Consider the following 24,117-nt stretch of genomic DNA (forward strand, 5'->3'; position numbering starts at 1 on the left):
CGAGAAGAGTTTCACACACTTCCATAAACTTGTACTTTCTTTGTGTAAAGAGACGCTATTGACCCTTATAGTAGGTATATAAGTAGTCGTGTACAAAAAACCCCGAACTCAAACTTGAACCTGAAAGATAACCTGAAACCGAAACTAGTCAACACTCGGGTTTGACCCAACCCGATTCGAGGTTCTTGAAAACCAACAGGTAGTTCCTGGTTTAGATATATAGCCGTTAACTTTGGGTTGGACCCAGATTCTCCTAACCTTGTTTGAGAACCCGGATTTGAACCCGTTTTTGTGTAGAAAAAGATCTGAAAGATCAGAACGTTAGAATGGTTTTTCTAGTCCTTTTTTCACCTTTTTTATTTTGCCATCCTAAATTTGATATAAACTCAGCTTGGTTTAGTTATAAAAATATAAAATGTTTCAGGCAGTATAAAAACAAGCAAAAACCCTCAAATCATTCACTCAAAGTCTCAAAACATAACAACACAACGTTCTCAAGCTTCCACCGGTTGGTTCTTCTTCGAATGAACAAAGTAAAACGGTCATTTGAGTATTAACTACAAATCGAAACCTGAAGGTGTGGTGTATCTTCGATTTGGTGGGTTGGGTTTTTACGCCCTTCAATTTGGGTTGAACCCAACCCAAGTTAACCTCAAACCTGGTTTTAAATCTTTGACCAAAAACCGAATTGGGTTGAACCCGAAAGATGCACGCGTCTAGGCATACTTGTATAAACTCATCTTTATTTCTTATTTCCAAATAACTGTTATTTGCTACAGTAATGATGTCATAATTAGATTGAAAAGGATACATATTCTGATCTGTTCTCTCAAGTTTCACATCTTTGAGTCTTTGACCAATCAGCCCGTAAGACAAAAGTCAAATTAATTCATTACCCTAACCGGTCATTTTTCAATAATGATAACTGAAAGTATCATACACAAATAACTTTTTTGGCATTACTCCTTTTATGCAATAAGTTCAAACGTTCATTCCACGATATACCTACTCATAAGACAAAGCATAACACTTTTCAGAATTTGGTAAAGCTTCACTTTGTTCACAGATGTCAAGTCTAACAAACAAAAGTACTTGAATCGAAATTAAATATTTGATACATTTCGAATGCCAAAAACCACATTCACCACTTAGATAGTCAAATATTCACCTACACTATGAAGTTACTCACAACTATAACATTAAAATCAAAGCATAAAAACAGTTCTTCAGTCGCAGTTTTGGCTCAAGCTTAATGATGTAGTTCCCGATAATCTCATAAAACCCCGTACTTAGTATTAATCAAACGGGCTTAAATATGATGAACTGAAATATTCAGTATTTCACATAGTAAATTAAACTTACAAAGAATGCAGCTGTTTCTCCATCTAAGTAGAACAGCAGCCAGCTTTTTTCAGGGCCGACACATCATCCTTGTTGCCAACATTAATTGTCTCTCCTTTGGGCAAAGCGGCTGAATCATCACCGATGTCAAGAGCTTTTCTGCTGACCACTTGATGGATTTGAGTTAGAACTTCTGTGAAGGCATTTTCAACATTGAGTGATTCAAGTGCAGATGTTTCCATAAAGTAAGTGTTTTCTTTTTCGGCAAATGTTTTGGCATCCTCGGTTGTCACAGCCCTTAAATGGCGCAGATCAGATTTGTTTCCCACAAGCATGATGACAATGTTGGAATCGGTATGATCACGAAGCTCCTTTAACCACCTCTCTACGTTCTCAAAGGTGACATGTCGTGTTACATCATAGACAAGCAATGCACCAACTGCGCCTCGGTAGTATGCACTTGTAATGGCACGGTATCTTTTACAATGAAAAAATTAGATAAAATGAGAAGAGGTGGTATTTTAAGCAAATTTATTCAAAAATAAAAAGAGAGATTATGGCAAAAAGGCAAATAGAAGTTCAACATGTTATAAATTATGTGAATCATACATTGCTTTCAATAAACAAATACTAACTAACAAACTAGAAAATAATACGGGAAAGTTTTGCAAAAACAGCCACTTTCCAATTTTTTTTTTCTCACACATAACCTATCTTGTATATAAAAAGGTTAACCATTTACAGCAATTTGAACATCAAAGAACTTTCAGGCTATGAAGTAAAAAACTTAAATATCTAGTTACCAAACAGCAACCTCGCCACACATCTCAAACTCAAATTTCCATATATAGTACAAGTACCAGCCCCACGTCACTTACACAGGAACAATACTTCTTTTGCCCAAAATTAATACAAAATGTTCACACTTCTAGTTTAGTTTGTCCAAAAATAAGTATCCACATCTAAAATGTTTTTAATATTCTGCTCTTTAAACTTATTTTCACAAAACTTGATTACTACATGTTTGCACAAAAGGACAACACGGTTATCTAATTCAACGATTATACATTCTTATTATCAGTGTGTCTGAATCACTGCAGGCATTTATTTTGAGACCGCACAGGAAATCTCCCCAGTTCCACCACATTATACGTAAATCAAGATCACCTAGTGGCCCACTCATGACTCAACCAACTGATCCATCCAAGAAAAATTGAGAAATTGCTAATAAATCAGATTCCTCATTAAATCTGCAGGATGATTAAACCAACGACGCTTTCAAGAATGCCCACACCTCCGAAACCAGGATATACTACGATGCAACATTGCAAACTCTAGATATAAGCAGTTTAAAGATTATGCAATCTTAAACCTAAGTGCCATTATTATTACCTAAACTGGTTTTTAATTAGGCAGGTTAGTAAATTTCAACGCCACCCAACCGGCCCACAACAGACATTCTCACTCCCATTCCATCAAATGCCAGCTAAATCAAGATCACCTAACCGCCGGCCCAGATCCAATTACTAAAACATCTTCACTACAAAATTATTTGAAAAAATTAAATTAAATAAACCCTAACAAATCAGGCTCCGTGGATCAAACCCGGCAGAGAATCGAAAACACCCCCATCTCCCAAACCAACTAATCTACACTACAATGCAACATTACAAAACCCCAGATCTAAACAATTCCACAACCATAAGACCCTAGATCTAAAACCCTAACAAATCAGAAACCCATATCACATATATATATTCACACATAAACCCTAAAATATATCTTCAAAGTGATGCATTGCTAAACATACATTAAGCAATATATATATACACACACACACAAAGATCTGTAAGTATATGAAAAGTAAAAATATAAATATACCGTTCTTGACCAGCAGTATCCCAAATCTGAGCTTTGACAACTTTATCATCGACTTTAATACTACGAGTAGCGAATTCAACGCCGATAGTTGACTTTGACTCAAGGCTGAACTCGTTTCTAGTGAATCGAGACAACAGATTTGATTTGCCAACACCAGAATCCCCTATTAGAACTACTTTAAACAAGTAATCGTAATCATCGTCTGCTCTGTATGCACCCATTTTTATTTTTTTTATTTTTTTTTTTAAGTTTTTGGAGAAAACGGGTGGTTTTGGAGATCTGGATTTATTGATTTTGTTGAGGACGAAATTTATATATGTGGGGAGTGGGGTGGCAGTCAGTCCGAACAAATGGAATATGTAAATGAGGGAAAGTATTTTTGTAGACTATTTTGCTTTTTTGTTCTGGTTTATTTTAGGGTTTATTTTTAGTTAAATACTGAAATGGTACCTCACGTTTGCGTCATATTATTGGTTTTATATTTTTTCTTTCGAAATTACGCTGATCATACCTAATGTATGCAAATCTCCACTCGGACCATACTGGAGGCTAACGCCGTCAGTTGACCGTTAGAACCTCCCCCACATGACTTGCACGTGAGGGGTAAATATGTAATATCGCGTTTCCTAATTACTGAAATGGTACCTAATATTTGCATGATATTGTTGGTTTCATACCTATATGTTTCTTAATTACTTAAATGGTACATAATGTTTAGTTATTAATTTTTTTATATTTTTTTTAATTTGTTTTATTTTTCTTTTATAAAAATTCTCCAAAACTTGTTATAATTTAATGAAAATAGTCAAAATGCACCTATAATCCACTAAAAAATAATACCAAATAGTTATTTCATAACAAAATATAAGTTTTAAAGTTCACGAATAACCAAAAATAGTAATAAAGTATCATAAAAATATATTATTTTTTTTAAATAAATTTTTCTTTTTTAAAAATTTCGGAAATACCGCAACGGTAATACCAAAAATATCCAGGAATACCAGAAATATCAACCGGTATTTACGGGTATTTAAAAAATTGATTTAAGCTTCGTGTCGCAGTAAATACTGACTTGTATTTCTAATATTACCATTGCGGTATTTCCGAAATTTTTTCAAAAAAAAAAAAATTTCCTCGCAAATTTTTAAAAAATTGTTTTATGATACTTTATTGCTATTTTTGGTTATTCTTGAACTTTAAAACTTATATTTTGTAATGAAATAGCTATTTGGTATTATTTTTGAGTGAATTATAAGTGTATTCTGACTATTTTCATTAAATTGTAACAAGTTTTGGAGAATTTTTATAAAAGAAAAATAAAACAAATTAAAAAAATAAATAAAATAATAACTAAACATTAGGTACCATTTAAGTAATTAAGAAACATATAGGTATGAAACCAACAATATCGTGCAAACGTTAGGTACCATTTTAGTAATTAGGAAACGCGATATTACATATTTACCCCTCACGTGCAAGTCACGTGGGAGAGGTTTTAACGGCCAGCTGACGGCGTTAGACTCCAGTATGGTCCGAGTGGAGATTTGCATACGTTGGGTATGATCAGCGTAATTTTGAAAGGAAAGGTATGAAACCAGTAATATGGCGCAAACGTGAGATACCATTTCAGTAATTAACACTTTTATTTATGTGACAATGTAAAATTATTACATTATTTTCTTGAATCAAATCTATAGATTCATGTTTGGTCCATAAAATTTAATATAATGTGAGAAAATTGAAATTGAACTTTATACTTTTAAATCATGTTTGGTTTATAGATTTTGCCAGAGTTAGATGAAAATTAAAATTGAATTTTAATGTTTGTGTTTGTGTTTGTTTTTTGAAAACGTTCGATGTAAACATTTACTATATGAGAAAGATTTTTATTATTTATGTTACTCAATCTTCAAATATATATTAAAAAAATTCATTTGACAAAATTCATTCATTCTAAAAACATTTTGTGAACCAAAAATACCGAGTGAACGAGATTTAAATTTTAAACACATTTTAATTAACTTTTATGTGAATAATGTATCTAAATTTAATATAATATTAATTATTTAAAACAAAATAAAAGTTATATTTTAACGAGAAACAAATAAAACTATTTCTTAGCGTCAAAAGAAATAAGAATAATTAAAACAAAGCTTTAATATCATTATAAATTTATAAATCAAATTAAAAAGAAATGGTAATGTAAAAGAAACAAAAACAAAAAAAGAACTTGGTATTTTGGACGTCACCTTTGCTTGTTACATTTGGGCTATCGCATTGGCATACTTTTTAACATCTAACATTGCACAACTATTTTGAAAGTTAACTTATATATTCGGATGACCCACCATCCATCGAAATGTGGAATAGCCCAAACAAAAGCATACTTGCATTATATAAAAAATGCACAATTATTATCTGTTTTAGCTGGTAAGTTTTGACTACTTAGATCATTCTTGACCATTTATTTTCTTTATACACACTTTTTTATGTTACATCAGTTTCAATTGCTCACATCTTTCATCTTCTCTTTTCTCTTTAACCATTCACATACCATTCAGACTTACATTTATTTAATTAAAACATAATATATTTATTTATATTAAAAATAATATAAATCATATTTGAAAAACACTAGTGAAATCTTTTGAAAAACAAAAGGATAATACATATTTGAGTATCACCAGACTACTTTTTGCCATATTTGGAAAAAAAAAAAAGACAAAAACATGATACTATCATTTGAATCCATTTCACTCGTGAAAGGATTTACCGACTCCACCTTCACCGCTTCACCTACATGTTTCACTGAGTAACATTAAATCTTCAACCTTCATTACCTCCATGTTATCTTGCTTTACCATAAGTTTGACTATTTTGTCTTTATAGTTCATAATACTTTCTTATATTATTCGAGTTATATTTTTCAAGCGATACCTGTTAACTTGAAATCATAGCTTCATCTTTGATCACACATACTACCACATGTCAAGTGATTCCTCCACCATTTATACGAATTTCTATAATTTGAAAATCCTCATGTTATTCTTTTAAACTAACTATAATGTTTTAAACATCCTTATGTTGTTCTTTTAAATTAACTATAATGTTTTGAACATGATACAAGGTTTACCATAGATTAAAACCATAACCACAAGATTAGATAAAACATACAGTACCTATTTTAGGTAAAACAGAGGGAGATTATGTAAAATTCAGGGGATGTTATGTAAAATTCAGGGGGGCTATGTATAATTATCATATTCAAAGGTTTAATTTGTAACTTTTTTTAAAGTGACAGTACCTAAGCTTAGGTAAAGTCTGCAGTACGGACATTTTTCCCATAGTATTTTGTTATTACTCTTACAACTAGCTAAGCAACCCGGGTTCAACCCGGACATTGTAATCAAAATTTTAAAACCAAAAAAATGTAAAAGAATGTATGTAATTTTTCTTATCAATATATCATAACTTGATATGAAGATAGTGAATCGACTAACACAATGATACGTAAAATAAGAGTACATGTTGCGTTAACAAAATATAAAAAGACATTTCATAATATTTTATAGAAAAAATTAAGATTTATTTGTTTCAAATAAAAGATTAAGAATTTTAAATAAGCATTAAGTGAGGTTGTTTTTTTTTTGTCAAATATGACATCATAAATGAAAGAAAAAACCTTTTAAAAAATGTGTGATAATGACACATCATAATCTTTCTAAAAATACTTTTAAAAAATAATTCTTTTTTATTATATATAAAGATAAAGATTTCTCTAAGACCAACTAAAAATTAATATTCTTTTCTAATCCCTTACTAAATAATCTTCAAATTATATATAGATAACCCACCTACCAATACCATGCAACCATTTGAAATATGAAAAATAATTTTAATATTAAATTAGTAGAGATGGTCTTCACCATACATTCACACGACCTTTCATTGTAAACGTATTTGGCATTTTCCCATTTACAATTGTCTTTTGATAGAGCTTTCAAGCCATTATTATATATTCCGTTCACCCCTGTTTTCTTATATTTTCCATAATATATAAGTAATAAATGTTATAAAAAATACTGTATGAAAGTAGTAGAATAAATCAAAAGTTTCACCATTACCAATTCATTAATAAAAAAAATTAGTATAAGTTAGTAGGTAACACCAAATAATAATAACATTAAAAAAACACGAATTATGGACCACGATATCAAACCATATCCAATCGAACGGTCATCATTCCACTAATAACCCCCAAATTCAAATATATATAAATTTAGGGTTACAAATACATTGCCACACACACACTACTACCACTTAATTCTCCAACCGCCGTATCTTTTCATATTTCCAGTCAAAAATGGCGGCTGCCACACCAACCTCCTTCTTAGCACCGACGACCTCATCGTCGACAGCGGCGGCGCCATCTCTGAAAGCTTCCCCGAAAACCCTAGGGTTTAATTTGGGGTTTGTTTCTTCAAAAAGCTTATCGAAATCATTGAAAGCTCAGCGTCATGGAAGTGGTTCTGGATCGGCCCTTGGTGCTCGTATGGTGTCGACGCCGGCGATTACTAGACCGCCAACTTTTCTTGATTTTGAAACTTCGGTTTTTAATAAAGAAAAGATTAATCTTGCTGGTTATGAAGAGGTTTATTTCTACTATTCTTTTGTGTGTATATATTCCCTATATATATATATATATGTCTATATATGTATATGTGTGTGTATGTATTTGCCAAGAGTTATAAGTCAGGTAAAGTCCATTTACATGTAAAAGCTGAAAAAAAAAATGCTCAAATGAAAATAAATTAATACAAAATGTAGCTGAAAACAAATAGAATAACATTATATTTGATATGTTGGTAAGTCAATTAATGACCCGGAATATTCAGATGCGAATAAAGTTTCAATCTTTCTATCTTTCAATTTTCTATATTATGATGATTATATCGATTGAATGCCGGTAACTTTTCACGTGGTATAATACGTGGTTTAGGTGCTGTCACAAGCTTGAATGAACTTAATAATCCTATATATTTATATATATATATATCTGTATCTAATGATTTGTTTATGTGTGTAGTACATTGTGAGAGGAGGAAGAGACTTGTTTCCTTTGTTACCTGATGCTTTTAAAGGTATCAAGCAGATTGGTGTTATTGGTTGGGGCTCTCAGGTTTGTTATTTATAAATATTATTTCTTTTTATATCTTTTTAATTTAATTTTTGTGATATGGGTATCATGGATGGATGATTAATTTGAAGCGAATCTGTTGATATAATAGATTTAAAATTGAATCTTTAATTATTACGGAGTATTATTAAGTTATATAAAGTAAGTTAAGTTTCCACAGAGTAAAATAAGCTACAAGTTGTTGGATGTTATTTTTAGATAAAGTTGATAAATTTAATGTTTGGGGTGTTATGCAGGGTCCTGCTCAAGCACAGAATTTCAGGGATTCTCTTGCTGAAGCAAAATCTGATATTGTTGTGAAGGTGAATAGCTCGTATTATGATTTTTTTTTATGACTGGTAGTTGTGGACTAAGATTGTAATCTTGCTGATATTTTTTTATTTATTGTTGTGAAATAGATTGGGCTACGGAAGGGTTCAAGTTCGTTCAATGAGGCTCGTGCTGCTGGCTTCTCTGAAGAAACCGGGACTCTTGGAGATATTTATGAGACTATATCTGGCAGTGACTTGGTCTTGCTCTTAATTTCTGATTCAGCTCAGGTTAGTCGATTGGGCTGGATTCGACCGTTGATTCCTTAATTATCTTGGTACTTATAGGTTTTGAATATGCAATGACTAAGTTAATTTGTTTTTGTTTCAGGCTGATAATTATGAGAAGATCTTCTCACACATGAAGCCAAACAGCATCCTTGGACTTTCTCATGGGTTCCTTCTTGGTCATCTGCAATCAGTTGGCCTTGACTTCCCCAAAAACATTAGCGTGGTTGCTGTATGCCCCAAAGGAATGGGTCCATCAGTGAGAAGGCTGTATGTGCAAGGAAAGGAGGTCAATGGAGCTGGAATCAATGCAAGTTTTGCTGTCCATCAGGTTTGTTGCCTTGGTGTATTTATTAGATGTCCTGCATATGGTTTTTCTTTAGTATCTATTACATCGTCAAATATATTTGCAGGATGTTGATGGAAGAGCCACTGATGTTGCACTTGGATGGTCAGTTGCTCTTGGTTCACCCTTTACATTTGCCACTACACTCGAGCAAGAGTACAAGAGTGATATATTTGGGGAGCGAGGTAATCATTTCTCTTCATTGCCTTTCATAGGCTTTTCCTCTTCAGTATTATTGAATTTTTTCTCTGTGGCAATCACTAGGTATTCTACTTGGTGCGGTGCATGGTATTGTCGAGTCTCTGTTTAGAAGGTATACTGAAGGTGGTATGAGCGAAGAGTTGGCTTACAAAAATACTGTCGAGTGTATTACAGGGACGATATCAAGGACAATATCCGCAAAGGTTTGATTCAGTTTCTTTTGTAGCTATCTATTCCCAGATCAGTATGCTAATTGTGTCTTTCCTTGTACTTCTATCTAAACAGGGCATGAAGGCTGTATACGAGTCATTAACAGAAGAAGGCAAGAAAGAGTTTTTGACAGCATATAGTGCCTCCTTCTATCCTTGTATGGACATCTTGTATGAGTGTTATGAGGATGTCGCCAGTGGCAGCGAGATAAGAAGTGTTGTGTTGGCTGGTCGACGATTTTACGTAAGTTTTTGGTCAATTAAGTTAAATTGTTAAGCAAGAATTGATGGTGAAAGTTATATTATAATTCTTCTTTTTTTTGGGAAAGGGGGGTGGGGGGGCGTCTTCTATCAAGTTTTTATAGTATGTAATACAGTACATTATAATAAAGAAATGATGGTTAAAGTTATAACTTGATTTTCCTTTTCCAGGAAAAGGAGGGTCTGCCAGCCTTCCCTATGGGTAAGATTGATCAAACTAGGATGTGGAAAGTAGGTGAGCGGGTACGTTCTACCCGACCAGCAGGTGATTTAGGTCCGTTATATCCTTTCACAGCTGGTGTCTATGTTGCACTGATGATGGCCCAGGTGAGCTGTGCAGTTATAAATTGTAAACTGATCAAATAGTAATGGATAGCAATCACATGAATCTTACAATGGAAGTTTGTTAAAAAATGACAGATTGAGGTGTTGAGGAAGAAAGGACATTCTTACTCTGAGATTATCAATGAGAGTTTGATCGAGTCAGTGGATTCATTGAACCCCTTCATGCATGCTCGAGGTGTGTCGTTTATGGTGGACAACTGCTCCACAACTGCAAGGTTGGGATCAAGGAAATGGGCTCCACGTTTTGATTATATTCTTACTCAACAAGCTTTAGTTGCTGTGGACAACGGTACCCCACTTAACCAGGATCTCATTAGCAATTTCTTCGAAGATCCAGTTCATGAAGCTGTCAAAGTTTGTGCAGAGTTGAGACCTACTGTTGACATCTCAGTGCCGGCTGATGCTGATTTTGTCAGACCCGAGTTGCGTCAAGCTAGTAACTAATTATGAGTCTTGCGTCTATCTCGGGGCAAAACAAGCTTTTAGTCTACTTTGCCATGGTGTTCTGCAGAATGTTTATTTAGGATGTGCTTCTTATAAATTTTGTGATAGACTGTTGAATTTGGTATTTTGTATTAATAAAGTTATCAGGCCTTGTGGTTTTGTAGTTGGTATTCACTCATCATATAATTGGTTGGTTTTGTTATGGCTTTCGTTGAAACCATGTCATTGGTACTAGGTTCCAAGTCTAAACCCCAAAAAATGGTTGTAGCAAATGCTGAACCGTGCTAAATACGAGTATAACTAGTGGAGTTCATCCTTGGGTGGTACATCCACTTTTCGTGGTGTACTTTTATGGTGGTCTAGAACGTTCAGAAGTTGATGCAGACTGTTCCTGGTGGTCTAGAATTCGCAAATGTCAGAACATTTTTCACGTCGCCGCATGTATGGAAAATAAATAGTTTCTCATACATGCGATAAACAATGATGACAAGTGATAAACAATGATGACAATACTCTGCATTTGGCAACCGTAAACTGCCATCAGAACATTGAGTTGTCTTACTTAGAACCATGGGTCATCTAACCTTGGTAAATAAAAGGAGTTAACAGCCCTTGATGCTGCCGCGTGCTACATGAAACCAGTGACTTCCAACAGGTTTGATCAAATTTATAACATACAATAGAAAGTACCCACGCGTTGCGGCGATGAGATGGTGGGATGAAAGGTCATCAAGTGTGATAGGTCATAAGAGGTGAAAGGTCATAGAGTGTGATAGCCAAATGTCTTAGCCGTATGGGTTCCGCCATCGGATTTAAACATTCGTCGAAAGTATATCGAATGACCTCTCTAATAAAGAACATGAAATTTTAAGAACACCCATATAATTTTTATAATTTATCGATGTACGGTTTTTAAGATAAAAGATTTTGATTTATGAAGGAAAGGGAAAAAAAAATAAGTGGTTGATATTTGAGGAGAGTGATGAAAATGAGTGATTGAGATTTTCTCTAATTTGAAAAGTTGAAAAAATTTGACGAGAACAAATCTTTTATAATGCAGTAGAGATAGAGATAGAGATAGAGATATATAGGTAGTCGTTAGTCCTTTCGTAAAAGTATAATCCTCAGCAACTTGAGCTGTTCTTACTGCAGACATTGACATGGTCTGTTTTGATCTCTGTCAGTGTTCCAAGATCTGGGAATAAGTATAGAATATCATCCAAGAACCATGATTTCTTTGGAAAAGATGAACGATAAAACATAGAATACTCCCAAGGAGAGAGCGAATACTTTGTTGCTGGTGGCAACTGTAACATTTGTTGCTGGCTTCACCATGCCTGGTGGGTATAGCAATTCTGAACCTAAGGCCAGGCAACCTTGTTGCAGACTTTTGTGATAATGTGATACTATAGCTTTGTATAGTGCCATCATGGGTGCAGTCACTCTCATATGGGCACAACTAGGTGATCCAAGTCATCCAACATCAGTTCTCAACCCCCATAGGTTTGCACTACCGCTGTTGTGACTTCCTCTTACATCAATGGCTATAACATTTATGGCTGGTGTGTCTCTTGTGGAAGGCAATCTTACCTGGCTTGCCGATTTTGCACTTATATGTAGATATCTGTCTTACAAGTTACAAGTCTTTTGGCACTCTTCATCCCTCTCGTTTATCCTTACTTATATCACCCACTATTCTTTTCAACTATTGGTTTTGGGGTCTGGAAGTTTAGATGACCAGCACATCAAAGAGGATTAGTGGTGTCACCGGTGAAGGGAGTTGGGTTTTCCGACACTTAGTTATTTATCAAACTTAACAGAGAAAAACAATTGATCAAACCTTGATTCAAACAACTCAGTGGCTCTTATAAGGATCCAATAAACAGAGAAAAACAAAGGCTTTAAACATAAATATTGACAAAATTTATTATATATTTTTTTTGAAAAAAAGTTACTAATGGGGAGTCATTGAAAAGTAAAACTATCTAATGGCCAAACCTATGATCTAAAACTCTAATCACACACAACCATATCGTCACATAAACAAGAATTCACAATCCCTCATCAGGCACATCCGCTGACTTCTCTATTCATTACTCCCCTTCAATGAGATTAAGAATCGTTGATTAAATTTCAGACCCGTATGCAGCAACAGTAACAATGAATTGATACAACATTTATCATGCATTCATGCAAGCACAAGCTGTGTGCAGCCGGCGACTACATTCTTATTTAATTTTCTAAACACTCCCACAAAACCGGACCGTGTAACTTACGACGTCATAGATTTATATCTTTCACAGTGCATGAAGGAGAACCAAAACTGCTTTTACCATCCCTTAATACACCTAGGATTGTTTTGAATAAACAAAGACTCCTAAATCTGGGATTTGCCCAATGCCTTTCTAAACATTCCCATCAGATTCAAACTTGGTAAACTACAATCCAAACATTTCAATCACTCTTAATAGCACTTCCAGTGAACCGAGAATCAAAAGAAACAAAGAGCATTAAAATTTTATTTTTTTTTAAATTTACGAGAGATTGAGTTGGAAATGGGCAGACATTAAAAAGATAAAACGAACCTCTAATCACAAACGAAACCATAACATCGCATAATACAAAGCATGCATTCATAAGCCCATTACCAACGGCTTCTCCGGAAGCAACATCAACTTCTTTAATCATTACATCAACCCCTTCACTAAAATTAGTAAGAATCATTGATCAGAAACCCCTTCACTGAAATTATTAAGAATCATGGATCAGATTCAAGACCAATCACGAAAAATATACCAAGTAATCATACATACATACTAATAAAGGAGTGACAAAATTGAAGGAGAGATTGACATGTCATTTAATTAGACTATACAACTCATCATTTTTCCATCTCATTAGTTTTCTTGACATGTGTATATATCAAAGGTCAACACTGGGTGCAGTTTACTATATATACTTCAGTTCTTACTTTCCTGACTTTTATGTAAAGTCAACCTTTTGATAGTAGTATATCTATTTGATTTATAAAATACTTTTATGTTATACTGGTATGTTAATACTACTATATTTATAGTTTCCAATATATCATTAGTTTTTTTAATATACTTTACGATAACATTCAACATTGTCAATTTGATATGTTTATAAAATTATAACTAAAATAGTATGCGATTTTGTAGTACTTTACAATTATGTAGTTATAGCGGTCCAAAATCAAATATCGGTCAGGAGTATCAGAGATCCCGGTGGGATAGCGGTGATTAATATATAACTTTAGATTTAAGCATCCATATTGACCTCATAAAGTCAAATGAATATAGCCTTTTTAGCAACAAGAGAAGATGAATAGAACAGAGATAATAAAGGTCATGAAAGTAACCCACCTACTTCTGCATTCTCAATCTCACCACCAGCTTTAGTACCTGCATCCAACTTGTGTGAATCTTCTGTTAAAAAAATAAACAAATGTGGAGTTAGGATACAGTTTTGGCCTGCCTGCGAACATGACCAAGTACAATTTTAACATGCCAACATCAGAGAATGACAAGTGATTACAAAGGTACCAAAACCGGGAGTTGCTAAGACATTCAGGTATTAAATGCATATAAGCAGACAAATCTATACACACATACACATAGATTAATCATTGAAACTTTTAAAGTATAATGTGGGATTTCTGCAACTTCAAATGATTTTTAAAGTTAATGGTTACCGAGGTCATATAAAAGAACACATACCTCCTTTTGGAATCTCGGAGGTCCACGCGGTAAGGTTGTCCCTCAGAAGTTGCATACGACCTATAATTTCTTTGCAGGACTTCTCATTTAAGGTATTATCCTCTAAGATCGCATTATTAAAAGCTTGTTTAGCCAAGTGACAGGCCCTAATAAAAGAAGAGTGACTATTAACTAATATCCAAAATTTATATGTTGGTACAAATTCTGCATAAACTAACATTAAGAGCAAACCTTTCAACTGAATTCATGATTTCATAATAGAATACAGAGAAATTCAAAGCAAGTCCCAGCCGAATGAGATGTGTGGAAGGTAATTCAGCGTTTGCTGTTTTTGTAGCTGCCTGAAAGCGTTAATAAGATAATGCAGAAATCAGAGAAAAGTATGGCAGAAAGAATTTTAGCATCCAAATCTGGTTTGTTAGAAATTTTCTGAGGCAGTGACTTATACAAGTAAAACTAACAATACACAATGACTAGTGTAGGAAGCAACAGCAAGCTAATTGATGTAACCTAAGGTAGGAAACACGCTAAATCTCAAATAATATAAAACATGTGCCAAAACGAGTGCAACCCAAAGACAATCATAATGATATCTAAGTCAAAGTGCATCATAGTATAACACATAAGTGATAAGCTATCAATACGCTATTTTTAGACCAAGTGTACAAGTATAATCTCCGATATTCAGTGAGCACAAGTAACAAAATTTCAGAATTTAAGTGAGAAACAAAATCGACATTTGTCTAGTGTACCTCGTATGCTTTCAATGAAAGATCAGCAACGTCTTTCTTGTCATTACCAGACTTAAACTCTGCTACATATCTGTAGTAATCCCCTTTCCTGCAGAAATTAATACCCACACAGTTATATTACAAACTCATTAAGCAGGAGGTACGGAAATAGTATTGTCAAAGATACACAGTGGTTATAGTAATCTAAAACCAATGAAATACTTTTTTGCATATTTAATCGATTTTGGCCTTCACGAATCCCAAACGCACAACATCACATATTTCATTTCGTGATATAAAACATATTAATTCTCGTATAGGCCAATTACTGTAATTCCAGTCAAGAACTTGGTGTCTATGCTCAGTTGTCGTGCATCAGTTAGTTGGATAAAAAACTTATATATGACACGCTAAGTTATGTAATTTCCGAACTCACATCCTGTAGTAGAGAACATTTGATTCACCAGAACCATCAGAGGAAGGAATGAGATGATCATCAATCACATTCAAAATATCATTGCATATAGTATCGATCTCTGATTCAACCTTCTTTCGATACTCCTTGATACGTTTTGCATTCTCATCATTCCCTCTCGACTCCTCCTTCTGCTCTATCCATGACAACATTCTCCATGAAGCTCTCCTAGCCCCAACCACTTTTTGATACCCATCCAAGAGCAAATTTCTCTCTTTCACAGTCAACTCCTCACCTAGCTTTGCAACTTTCTTCATTGCTTCCACCATTTCTGTCAATATCAGATCACAAAAACAAAAAAGTTAAACCAACAAAACATGAACATGATGAGAATGCAAAATTGATGGTTAGTAATCGCATACGATAATAGATCCCACGTGTATGCCTCTCTTCCCATGGAATTGATTGTTCATTTTTTCACATGTGATCATCCAATTCATAAGGGTGAGAAAGCTTGTGGTGCCAACACACAACAACAATTAGTGCAACAACACAAGTAAAATATTTGAATGATCATGACTTGTCAACATATGATGTACAAAACTTTTATGAAGCACATTTTGTTATAATTCACAAAAACAACACTGTCAACACTAGAATGTTATATGAACGAATCTCATACTAGGCCCGAATCAAGCCATAAGCTAGGTACAGAACTCCCTCCACCTGAAAGATGGAGAGAACACCTAGACTTAAGTCACCAACCAATCCTGTACTTAGCATACGTGGGATCGTTGGAGTATCCTTCATACCCGTTTTTATGAATTTCCGCATTTTTACTATTTCGGGGGTAAGAAAGGGTAAGAACAACATTGCCCTAGGTATTTATGTTCACATGTGAATTTAAAAGAAATTTTTTGTAGCTTCCAAATTTTTATTTCAAATTTAGCTAGACATATATAAGGTGGCATATAGATCAATTAATAGTTAAGATTTTCAACTAGTATTCTACTAATTTATTGCATAAATAAATAGAGATCTCGACAATAAAAATGTCATTTATTCACACTTACTTTAAAGAAGTATGAAGAAATTTCTTAATTTGTTCACACTTAAAAATGTTTAAAAAGTATTCATATTTAAAAGTGTAAAGAAATTTGAAAAATCATAAATTTTTCACACTTATATATGTGAGAAAAAAAAGTTCACACTTCCAAGTGTGTAAAAATATCTCAATTATTCACATTTAGAAGTGTAAGGAATAATTTGTAACACCAAATTTCTTCACACAAGGAAGGTGTGGAGAAATTAGGTGTTACAATTTGACTTTCATACTTTTAATTTTTTCTTTCCACATATATAAGTGTGAAAAAATTATATTTTTTCAAAATTTTTCACACTTTTATGTGTGTTTACATTTTAAACATTTTTAAGCGTGAATAATTTAAGAAATTTCTTCACACTTCTTTAAAGGAAGTGTGAATAAATGAAATTTTTTTTTTGTGGTGGAGAGATGAAGCTTTTATATGATGTATCTTTCCTTGTAGTTCATCATCTACATTAATAATAATAATAGTAAAAAAAATTATATAAAATATAAGCTAAGCCTACTCATCCAACGCAGGCAGGGCCGGAGGGGACTGGGCCCTGTCAACCGACCATGTTTTCCATTATAGCCAAATAATGATAGTTCATCGTAGCCAAATAATACAAAGGTTTTCTTTGAACCGAGTCACCCCTAATCTATAAATGTTTAATTTTTAGTCATGAGTATTTTACATTGGGCCCATAACAGTAAACCTTCGTAATAAAATTAGTTCTATTTTACTAACATATTATTAAAAGATTATGTCTTTCACCTTATATTGTATACAACGAACGGCGAAAAAATACGGTTGAGCCCCCTTAACGTTAATTCCTGGCTCCACCGCGGGTGCCACCAAGTTAAACCAACACGCCGGCCAACCAGCCAAGGAGGCCTTGGCATTATGTTGAGGTGATGGTACGGATGGACTAATAACTCTAAGGATGATCATCAAAGTAAAAGCAACAGTACGTTGGATAGAAAAAAGGAATGGAGGGAGGGATTACCTTCACAACGTTCGGCTTGCTTGGCGAGCTTAGCAGTGTAAAAAAATGCCTCCCGTTCACTCGTAGCAGCTGCCATTCGATATTTTCCGACTGGCCGGCTTCTCTTTTATGGTTGTTTGGTTGTTGGTAACTTGGAGACCAAAAGAAACAAAGACAACAATTTGTCAGCGGAGACAGACAGAAAAGAGACAGACGTCGTCACGGCCGCTCTTCCTTTCTAATTCTAATGTTTATATATCTCTTTTAACCTTAATAACATTCCTTATATTAAAATATTTTATTATTTCATCTTATATCTAATTTTATAAACAATATATTTTTCCAAGTTAATAATGTATGTTATGTAAAATTAATTAATAAATCTTTAAATAAACTATAAATTAATTATTAATAGTTATGTGTAAAAATAGTATAGATATTTTATAAGATTGGTAAAGTTATTTCAAATTATTATTATTGGGAAATCAACATTTGATCCATATTTTTAGGTTCTGAAAATAAAATACGATAAATTTATCGAACTTTTTGATTTATTAGTCACCATAATAATGTAATATATAATGTCATATTAACCTCTTTGTTATTAATTGGTAAAATTTGCCCCACGTTGCGGGGTGAAATTGTTCTTGAATATTGATAAGTTTGTTTTGTATATTTAATGGCTAAACCATACTAAGTTACGTCTATGTTTTGTAGAATTTTAACTATTGTGATTAAGTTTTGTCATCGATGATATATCACTATATATGTTAGCTAAAAGTTTTGACATGAAATACATGTTTGTTTAAAGTCAATGTTACAAACATTTTTAAAAGTTTATAATAACGAATACATATAGTTCATATGTGCAATAAACCAAAAGTAAAAAATTAAGAAAATATTTTGAACCACAAAAGGAGAAAAATGTGATTAAAAACAAAATAGTACTGGTACATAATGATGTGTGGTATATAATTGTACGACATATGATAACGATAAAATTACAATATATTAGTTGGAAGCCCAAAATGGTAAAAATATACAAAAAACTAACAACTAACTTGTGTTTGAAAACCCGAACAGATAGTGGTTCAGGATGTACGGTTAATGAATAGTAACTCGCCATGCAGCGAATTACTATTCATCATCTCATTTCCCTTGATATTATATATACTATTAAATGAAACCTCGCCTACGCAGCGAGTTACTATTCGTCCATGATACACCCTAATCTATTATTCGGATTTTGTCATATCAAATTCTGTTTGGATTTTCAATTACAGGTTAATTATTGATTTTTTGCAATTTTTTTTTCCTTTGAGGTTTCTAACTTATATATTGCAAGGTTAATTATTAGCTTTTTACCCAATTTTTTCTTTACAGTTTCTAACCAATTGCGACTTTTTATGTGACCATATCATGTACTATTATGTATCGCAATTTGGTTTTTTCACATTTTTCTCCTTTTTCAACTAATATACTAAAACCAAAGTTTTTAGCTAACAGCTACCGACTTCCCTATTCATCACTTCCTATCAATGAAATTAAGAATTGTTGATTAAACTTCAGACCCACCATGCAGCAACAGTAACAATGAGTTAACACTATTTATCACGCGAATACAAGTTGTGTGCCGACTGCAGTGGGCAGCTAAATTCTTATTTTTCAACACGCGAATACAAGTTGTGTTGAGCTTCAAATTCAACACCAGATGGTTTAACTTGCGACGTCATAGATTTACACCTTTCCCACTGGATGGAGGAGAACTAAAACTATTCTTACCATCCCTCATTATACCTAGGATTGTTATTAATAAACAAAAACTCATAAATTTGGGATTTGCCAATGCCTTTATAAACACTCCCATCAGATTCAAACTTGGTAAACTAGTAAACTACAATCCAAACATTTCAATCACTCTTCATAGCAATTCCAATAAATCGAGAATCAAAAGAAACAAAAAGCATTAAAACTCTAAATAAAAATTGACAAGAGATTGAGTTGGAAATGGACAGTCATTGAAAAGATTAAACCAACCTCTAAAAAGTCTAATAACACACGAAAACCATAACATCCATAATAAAAAAAAAAAAAGCATGCATTCACAAGCCCATTACCAACGGCTTCTCCGGAAGCAACATCAACTTCTTTAATCTTTACATCAAACCCCTTCACTGAAATTGTTAAGAATCATGGATCAGATTCAAGACCAATCATATAACATATACCAAGTAATCATACATACATGCATACATACATACATACAGCTCATCATTTTTCCATCTCATTAGTTTTCGTGACATGTGTATATTTCAAAGGTTCAACACTGGTGCAGTTTAATATGCATACGTCACTTCTTACTTTCCTGACTTCTACGTAAAGGGGTATTACATGACATTTAACCAAATCCAACTTTTTGATAGTAGTATATTAGTATATGTTTAAGGGTAAGGTTACTCTTAAATTAATAAGGGTTTAATCTTGTGTGAGAGAATGATAATAAGTGGTTGGAGGGTGAGAATAGAGGGTTTTGTACTTGCTGGCGGTTCCCTAATGGTGTGAAGGATTAGCCTCACGCCACCAAGTGTTGAAGTAAATATGCTAAGTGTGAGTATGAATGCATTGCCCTCTCAAAGTTGTTGTGAGAGGGTATTTATAAGCCTCCCACGAAGGGTTTCATGAGATGGGCCGAAATGTCTAGAAGTTGGGCCTAACGGTCAACTTAACGGCAGCCTCCGACAGGAGATTGTTACCGTTAGACAGCTGTATGGAAATCGTTGGCTTGGAGACACGAGCACGAGTCGTGCGTACCAATGCACGTGATTCATTGTACTGTTTGTCGGATAGGCTGTCGTAGGGTTCGGAGCCTGTTATTAGTCTTGTTTCAGTCTCCGAACTGCCATTGCCGGAGAGTCCGGAGCTTATAGGGTGGCACGTCATCAGTATATCTATTTGATTTTAGTTATACTGTTAATACTACTATATTTATAGTTTTCAACATTCATTAATTATTTAATATACTTTACAATAATATTCGATATTGTCAATTTGATATGTTTTACAACTAAAATAGTATGCGGTTTTTGTAATACGGGAGTCATCATCTATTGGTTTTATTATGTACTTTACGATAACAAATTACAGGAATGTAAAATTACAGATGGACATGTACACACTGGTAAAAAAAAACACTATTATTTACTGATATAAGTGATTCACTTTTCAAATCAGCTTTATCTGTTTTCTGGTTATTGAGATGCATTATATATATCTTTGACGAATAGTTAAAACACTTGCATCAAAATAAGCACAATCCAAGGGTTTCTCATATATAATTTGAGATTTAAGTATCCATATGGACTTCATAAAGTCAAATGACATTTGACTTTTTAGCAACAGGGGAAAATGAATATAACAGAGACAGTGAAGGGCACTTACCTCTGCATTCTCAATCTCACCACCAGCTTTACCTCCATCCGGCTTGTGTGAATCTTCTGTAAAATAAAATTAAGCAAATGTAGCATTAGGGTACAGATTTGGCGTGCCTGAGAACATGATCAAGTACAACTTTAATATGCCAGCATCCAAGAATGAAAACTGAATACATAGATACCAAAATCAGGAGTTGCTAAATCTATACACGCCATAAACATAGATTAATCGTTGAAGCTATTAAAGTATAATGTGGAATTTCTGCAACTTCAAATGACTTTAAACATTAATGTTTAACGAGGTCATATAAAAGAACACATACCTCCTTCTTCTGGAATGTCGGAGGTCCACAAGGTGAGATTGTCCCTCAGAAGTTGCATAATCAATGTACTGTCTTTGTAGGACTCCTCGTTCAAGGTATCAAGTTCTGAGATTGCATCATCAAAAGCTTGTTTGGCCAAGTGACAGGCCCTAAAAAAGAAGAGAACCTATTAACTAATATTCAAATTTTATGTTGGTGTAAATTCTGCATAATATAACATTAAGAGCAAACCTTTCAACTGAATTCATGATTTCATAATAGAATACAGAGAAATTCAAAGCAAGTCCCAGCCGAATGGGATGTGTAGAAGGTAATTCAGCGTCTGCTGTTTTTGTAGCTGCCTGAAAGCGTTAACAAGATAATGCAGAAATCAGAGAAAAGTACGGCAGAGAGAATTTTAGCATCCAAATCTGGTTTGTTGGAAATTTTCAAAGGCAGTGACCTATACAAGTAAAAACTAACAATACACAATGACTAGTGTAGGAAGCAACATAATTGATGTAACCTAAGGTAGGAAACAAGCTAAACTTCAAATGGTGTAAGTCATGTACCAAAATGGATGCAACCTAAAGACAATCATAATGATATCTAAATCAAAGTGCATCATAGTACACCACATAAGTGATAAGCGATCAATAGGCTATATTCAGACCAAGAGTACAAGTATAATGTCCCGATCTTTCAGTTAGCACAAGTAATAAAATTTCAGAATTTAAGTGAGAAACAAAGCAACGTGTGTCTAGTGTACCTCATATGCTTTCATTGAAAGATCGGCAACATCTTTCTTGTCATTACCAGACTTAAACTCTGCCAAATATCTGTAGTAATCCCCTTTCCTGCATAAAAGTATTACCCAAACAATTAAATTACAAACTCATTAAACCAGAGGTACAGAAGTAGTATTGTCAAAGATACACAGCAGTTATAGTTTTCTAAAACTAATGAAATATTTTTTTGCCTTTTTAATCCCATTTTGGCCTTCACAAATCCCAAAAGGACAACATCATATATTTCATTTCTTCATATAAGATATATTAATTAATTCTCGTAGACGCAAATATTTGCAATTCCAGTCAAGAACATGGATTTTATGCATCAGTTAGTTGGATAAGGGACCTATATATGACACGCTAAGTTATATAATTGCCGAACTCACATCTTGTAGTAGAAGACATTTGATTCGCCAGAACCACCACAGGAAGGTATGAGATGCTCATCAATCACATTCATGATATCATTGCATATAGTATCGAGCTCTGATTCAACCTTCTTTCGATACTCCTTGATACGTTTTGCATTCTCATCATTCCCTCTCGACTCCTCCTTTTGCTCTATTGATGACAAGATCCTCCATGAAGCTCTCCTAGCCCCAATCACATTTTTATACCCAACCGAGAGCAAATTCCTCTCTTCCACAGTCAGTTCCTCGCCTAGCTTTGCAACCTTCTTCATTGCTTCCACCATTTCTGTCAATCACAAGAACAAAGAAATTAAACCAACAAAACATGAACACCATGAGAATGCAAAACAGATGGTTAGTAATCACATGACCAATCTCTTCGCATGTGATTGACTGATTGTTCATTTTTGATCATCCGCTTTTAGCCCTTCCTATTATTTTCTATTTCCATTTCCCCCCCCTTATTTCCAGGTTAAGTTTGATCTAAACTCATAAGGGCGAGAAGGTTTGTGGTGGCGACACACAACAATTAATGCAACACAAAAACTAAAATATCCAAATTTTTACTAGATAGAAGGTATGGTTAAGTCAACACCTATGTGAAAATTGCCGTGCTCATATGTGAATTTGGATTAAAAAAATTTTAGTAGCTTTCAATTTTTTATATTAGCTTATTTATGTAGTAGATAAATCGATTATAAAAAAATTAGGATTTTCAACTAGTATTTTACCAATTGTAGCGTTGATTATGATAAGTAGAGACCGTCGGCGTGTTGGAGGTGAATACGCCGGCGGCATGGTTACGGATGGACTAAGGATGATCAAAGTAAAAGGAGTTGGATGGATGGATGGATCTGTAGTTTTGAAAAGTAAAAATAAAATAAAAGAAAAAGAACGGAGTGATTACCGTCATAACGTTCGGCTTGCTCGGCGAGCTTAGCAGTGTAAACAAAAACATCTCGTTCACTGGTAGCCGCTGCCATGTTATCAGATATCAGATCAAAGAAGAGGACTGGCCGCCGGCTTTTCTCTCTTTGTTTGGTTGTTGGTCGATTAAAAAAACGTGGAGAAAGTATAAAACAAAGACAACAATTCGTCCGCCGAGGAAACACACAGAAAAAGAGAGAGACACGTCATGACGGCCGCTTCTTTCTTATGTTTTTATATCATCAACCATCCGGCTTCAAATTTCACATATCTAAAAAGTTTTGGGCTCAATTTTTCACTTTCAAAATTGTTTAAAATTAGAAACTAAATAATTTGTCATTGCAAAATAAATATCTTCTTATTTTGAAACAAAAAATACCATATACATGAGTAGATAACGGCGATAACGGAGTTGTGATGACAGAGACGGATAATGATGGTGGTAGAGTCATCAAATAGTGTGGGTAATTAATATGAAGGTATTTAAGTTAAAGAGAATAGTATAGATATTTTACAATATAAGAGACTAATAGTGTAAT

At 33.7% G+C, this 24,117-nt stretch overlaps 4 protein-coding genes across 4 annotated transcripts; 1 reads left to right on the top strand and 3 right to left on the bottom strand.

Annotated features, from left to right (window-relative positions):
• Window positions 1-1,039: 1,039 nt before the first annotated feature.
• LOC122578359 (ras-related protein RABA1f) lies at window positions 1,040-3,553 on the bottom strand. The gene is made up of 2 exons (XM_043750307.1): window positions 3,223-3,553; window positions 1,040-1,818 (listed from the first exon to the last, which is right to left on the bottom strand). The coding sequence occupies exons 1-2, from the start codon at window positions 3,441-3,443 to the stop codon at window positions 1,386-1,388; spliced, it is 654 nt and encodes a 217-aa protein (XP_043606242.1). The 5' UTR covers window positions 3,444-3,553; the 3' UTR covers window positions 1,040-1,385.
• A 3,967-nt stretch (window positions 3,554-7,520) lies between these two features.
• LOC122578356 (ketol-acid reductoisomerase, chloroplastic-like) lies at window positions 7,521-10,920 on the top strand. Its single transcript, XM_043750305.1, has 10 exons — window positions 7,521-7,873; window positions 8,309-8,401; window positions 8,656-8,721; window positions 8,818-8,958; window positions 9,059-9,286; window positions 9,369-9,486; window positions 9,566-9,705; window positions 9,788-9,955; window positions 10,144-10,299; window positions 10,393-10,920. The coding sequence occupies exons 1-10, from the start codon at window positions 7,586-7,588 to the stop codon at window positions 10,759-10,761; spliced, it is 1,767 nt and encodes a 588-aa protein (XP_043606240.1). The 5' UTR covers window positions 7,521-7,585; the 3' UTR covers window positions 10,762-10,920.
• Window positions 10,921-14,130: 3,210 nt separating this feature from the next.
• On the bottom strand, window positions 14,131-17,850 carry LOC122610916 (14-3-3 protein 9-like). Its single transcript, XM_043783869.1, has 7 exons — window positions 17,739-17,850; window positions 15,669-15,978; window positions 15,254-15,341; window positions 14,733-14,842; window positions 14,502-14,647; window positions 14,293-14,382; window positions 14,131-14,210 (listed from the first exon to the last, which is right to left on the bottom strand). Exons 1-7 carry the CDS (start codon window positions 17,812-17,814, stop codon window positions 14,131-14,133), a joined length of 900 nt encoding a protein of 299 aa, XP_043639804.1. The 5' UTR covers window positions 17,815-17,850.
• A 1,820-nt stretch (window positions 17,851-19,670) lies between these two features.
• LOC122609789 (14-3-3 protein 9-like) lies at window positions 19,671-23,805 on the bottom strand. The gene is made up of 7 exons (XM_043782733.1): window positions 23,559-23,805; window positions 22,628-22,937; window positions 22,220-22,307; window positions 21,703-21,812; window positions 21,472-21,620; window positions 21,156-21,211; window positions 19,671-19,891 (listed from the first exon to the last, which is right to left on the bottom strand). Exons 1-7 carry the CDS (start codon window positions 23,632-23,634, stop codon window positions 19,889-19,891), a joined length of 792 nt encoding a protein of 263 aa, XP_043638668.1. The 5' UTR covers window positions 23,635-23,805; the 3' UTR covers window positions 19,671-19,888.
• Between the last annotated feature and the right edge of the window lie 312 nt (window positions 23,806-24,117).

This window comes from Erigeron canadensis, chromosome 8 (genome assembly GCF_010389155.1).
Source record: "Erigeron canadensis isolate Cc75 chromosome 8, C_canadensis_v1, whole genome shotgun sequence".
In the NCBI taxonomy this organism is placed as follows: Eukaryota; Viridiplantae; Streptophyta; class Magnoliopsida; order Asterales; family Asteraceae; genus Erigeron; species Erigeron canadensis.

Excerpts from the sequence above, each read along its gene's own strand:
- LOC122610916 (XM_043783869.1), bottom strand. The coding sequence starts at position 17,814 with ATGGCAGCTGCTACGAGTGAACGGGAGGCATTTTTTTACACTGCTAAG. Across the intron at positions 15,979-17,738 it reads GCAAGCCGAACGTTGTGAAG|AAATGGTGGAAGCAATGAAG; the intron begins GTAATCCCTCCC and ends TGATATTGACAG. Across the intron at positions 14,648-14,732 it reads ATCATGAATTCAGTTGAAAG|GGCCTGTCACTTGGCTAAAC; the intron begins GTTTGCTCTTAA and ends TTCTTTTATTAG.
- LOC122578359 (XM_043750307.1), bottom strand. The coding sequence starts at position 3,443 with ATGGGTGCATACAGAGCAGACGATGATTACGATTACTTGTTTAAAGTA. Across the intron at positions 1,819-3,222 it reads GATACTGCTGGTCAAGAACG|ATACCGTGCCATTACAAGTG; the intron begins GTATATTTATAT and ends TCATTGTAAAAG.
- LOC122578356 (XM_043750305.1), top strand. The coding sequence starts at position 7,586 with ATGGCGGCTGCCACACCAACCTCCTTCTTAGCACCGACGACCTCATCG. Across the intron at positions 9,487-9,565 it reads TGATATATTTGGGGAGCGAG|GTATTCTACTTGGTGCGGTG; the intron begins GTAATCATTTCT and ends GGCAATCACTAG. Across the intron at positions 10,300-10,392 it reads TTGCACTGATGATGGCCCAG|ATTGAGGTGTTGAGGAAGAA; the intron begins GTGAGCTGTGCA and ends AAAAAATGACAG.
- LOC122609789 (XM_043782733.1), bottom strand. The coding sequence starts at position 23,634 with ATGGCAGCGGCTACCAGTGAACGAGATGTTTTTGTTTACACTGCTAAG. Across the intron at positions 21,813-22,219 it reads TTTCAATGAAAGCATATGAG|GCAGCTACAAAAACAGCAGA; the intron begins GTACACTAGACA and ends TAACGCTTTCAG. Across the intron at positions 21,212-21,471 it reads CGACATTCCAGAAGAAGGAG|AAGATTCACACAAGCCGGAT; the intron begins GTATGTGTTCTT and ends TTTATTTTACAG.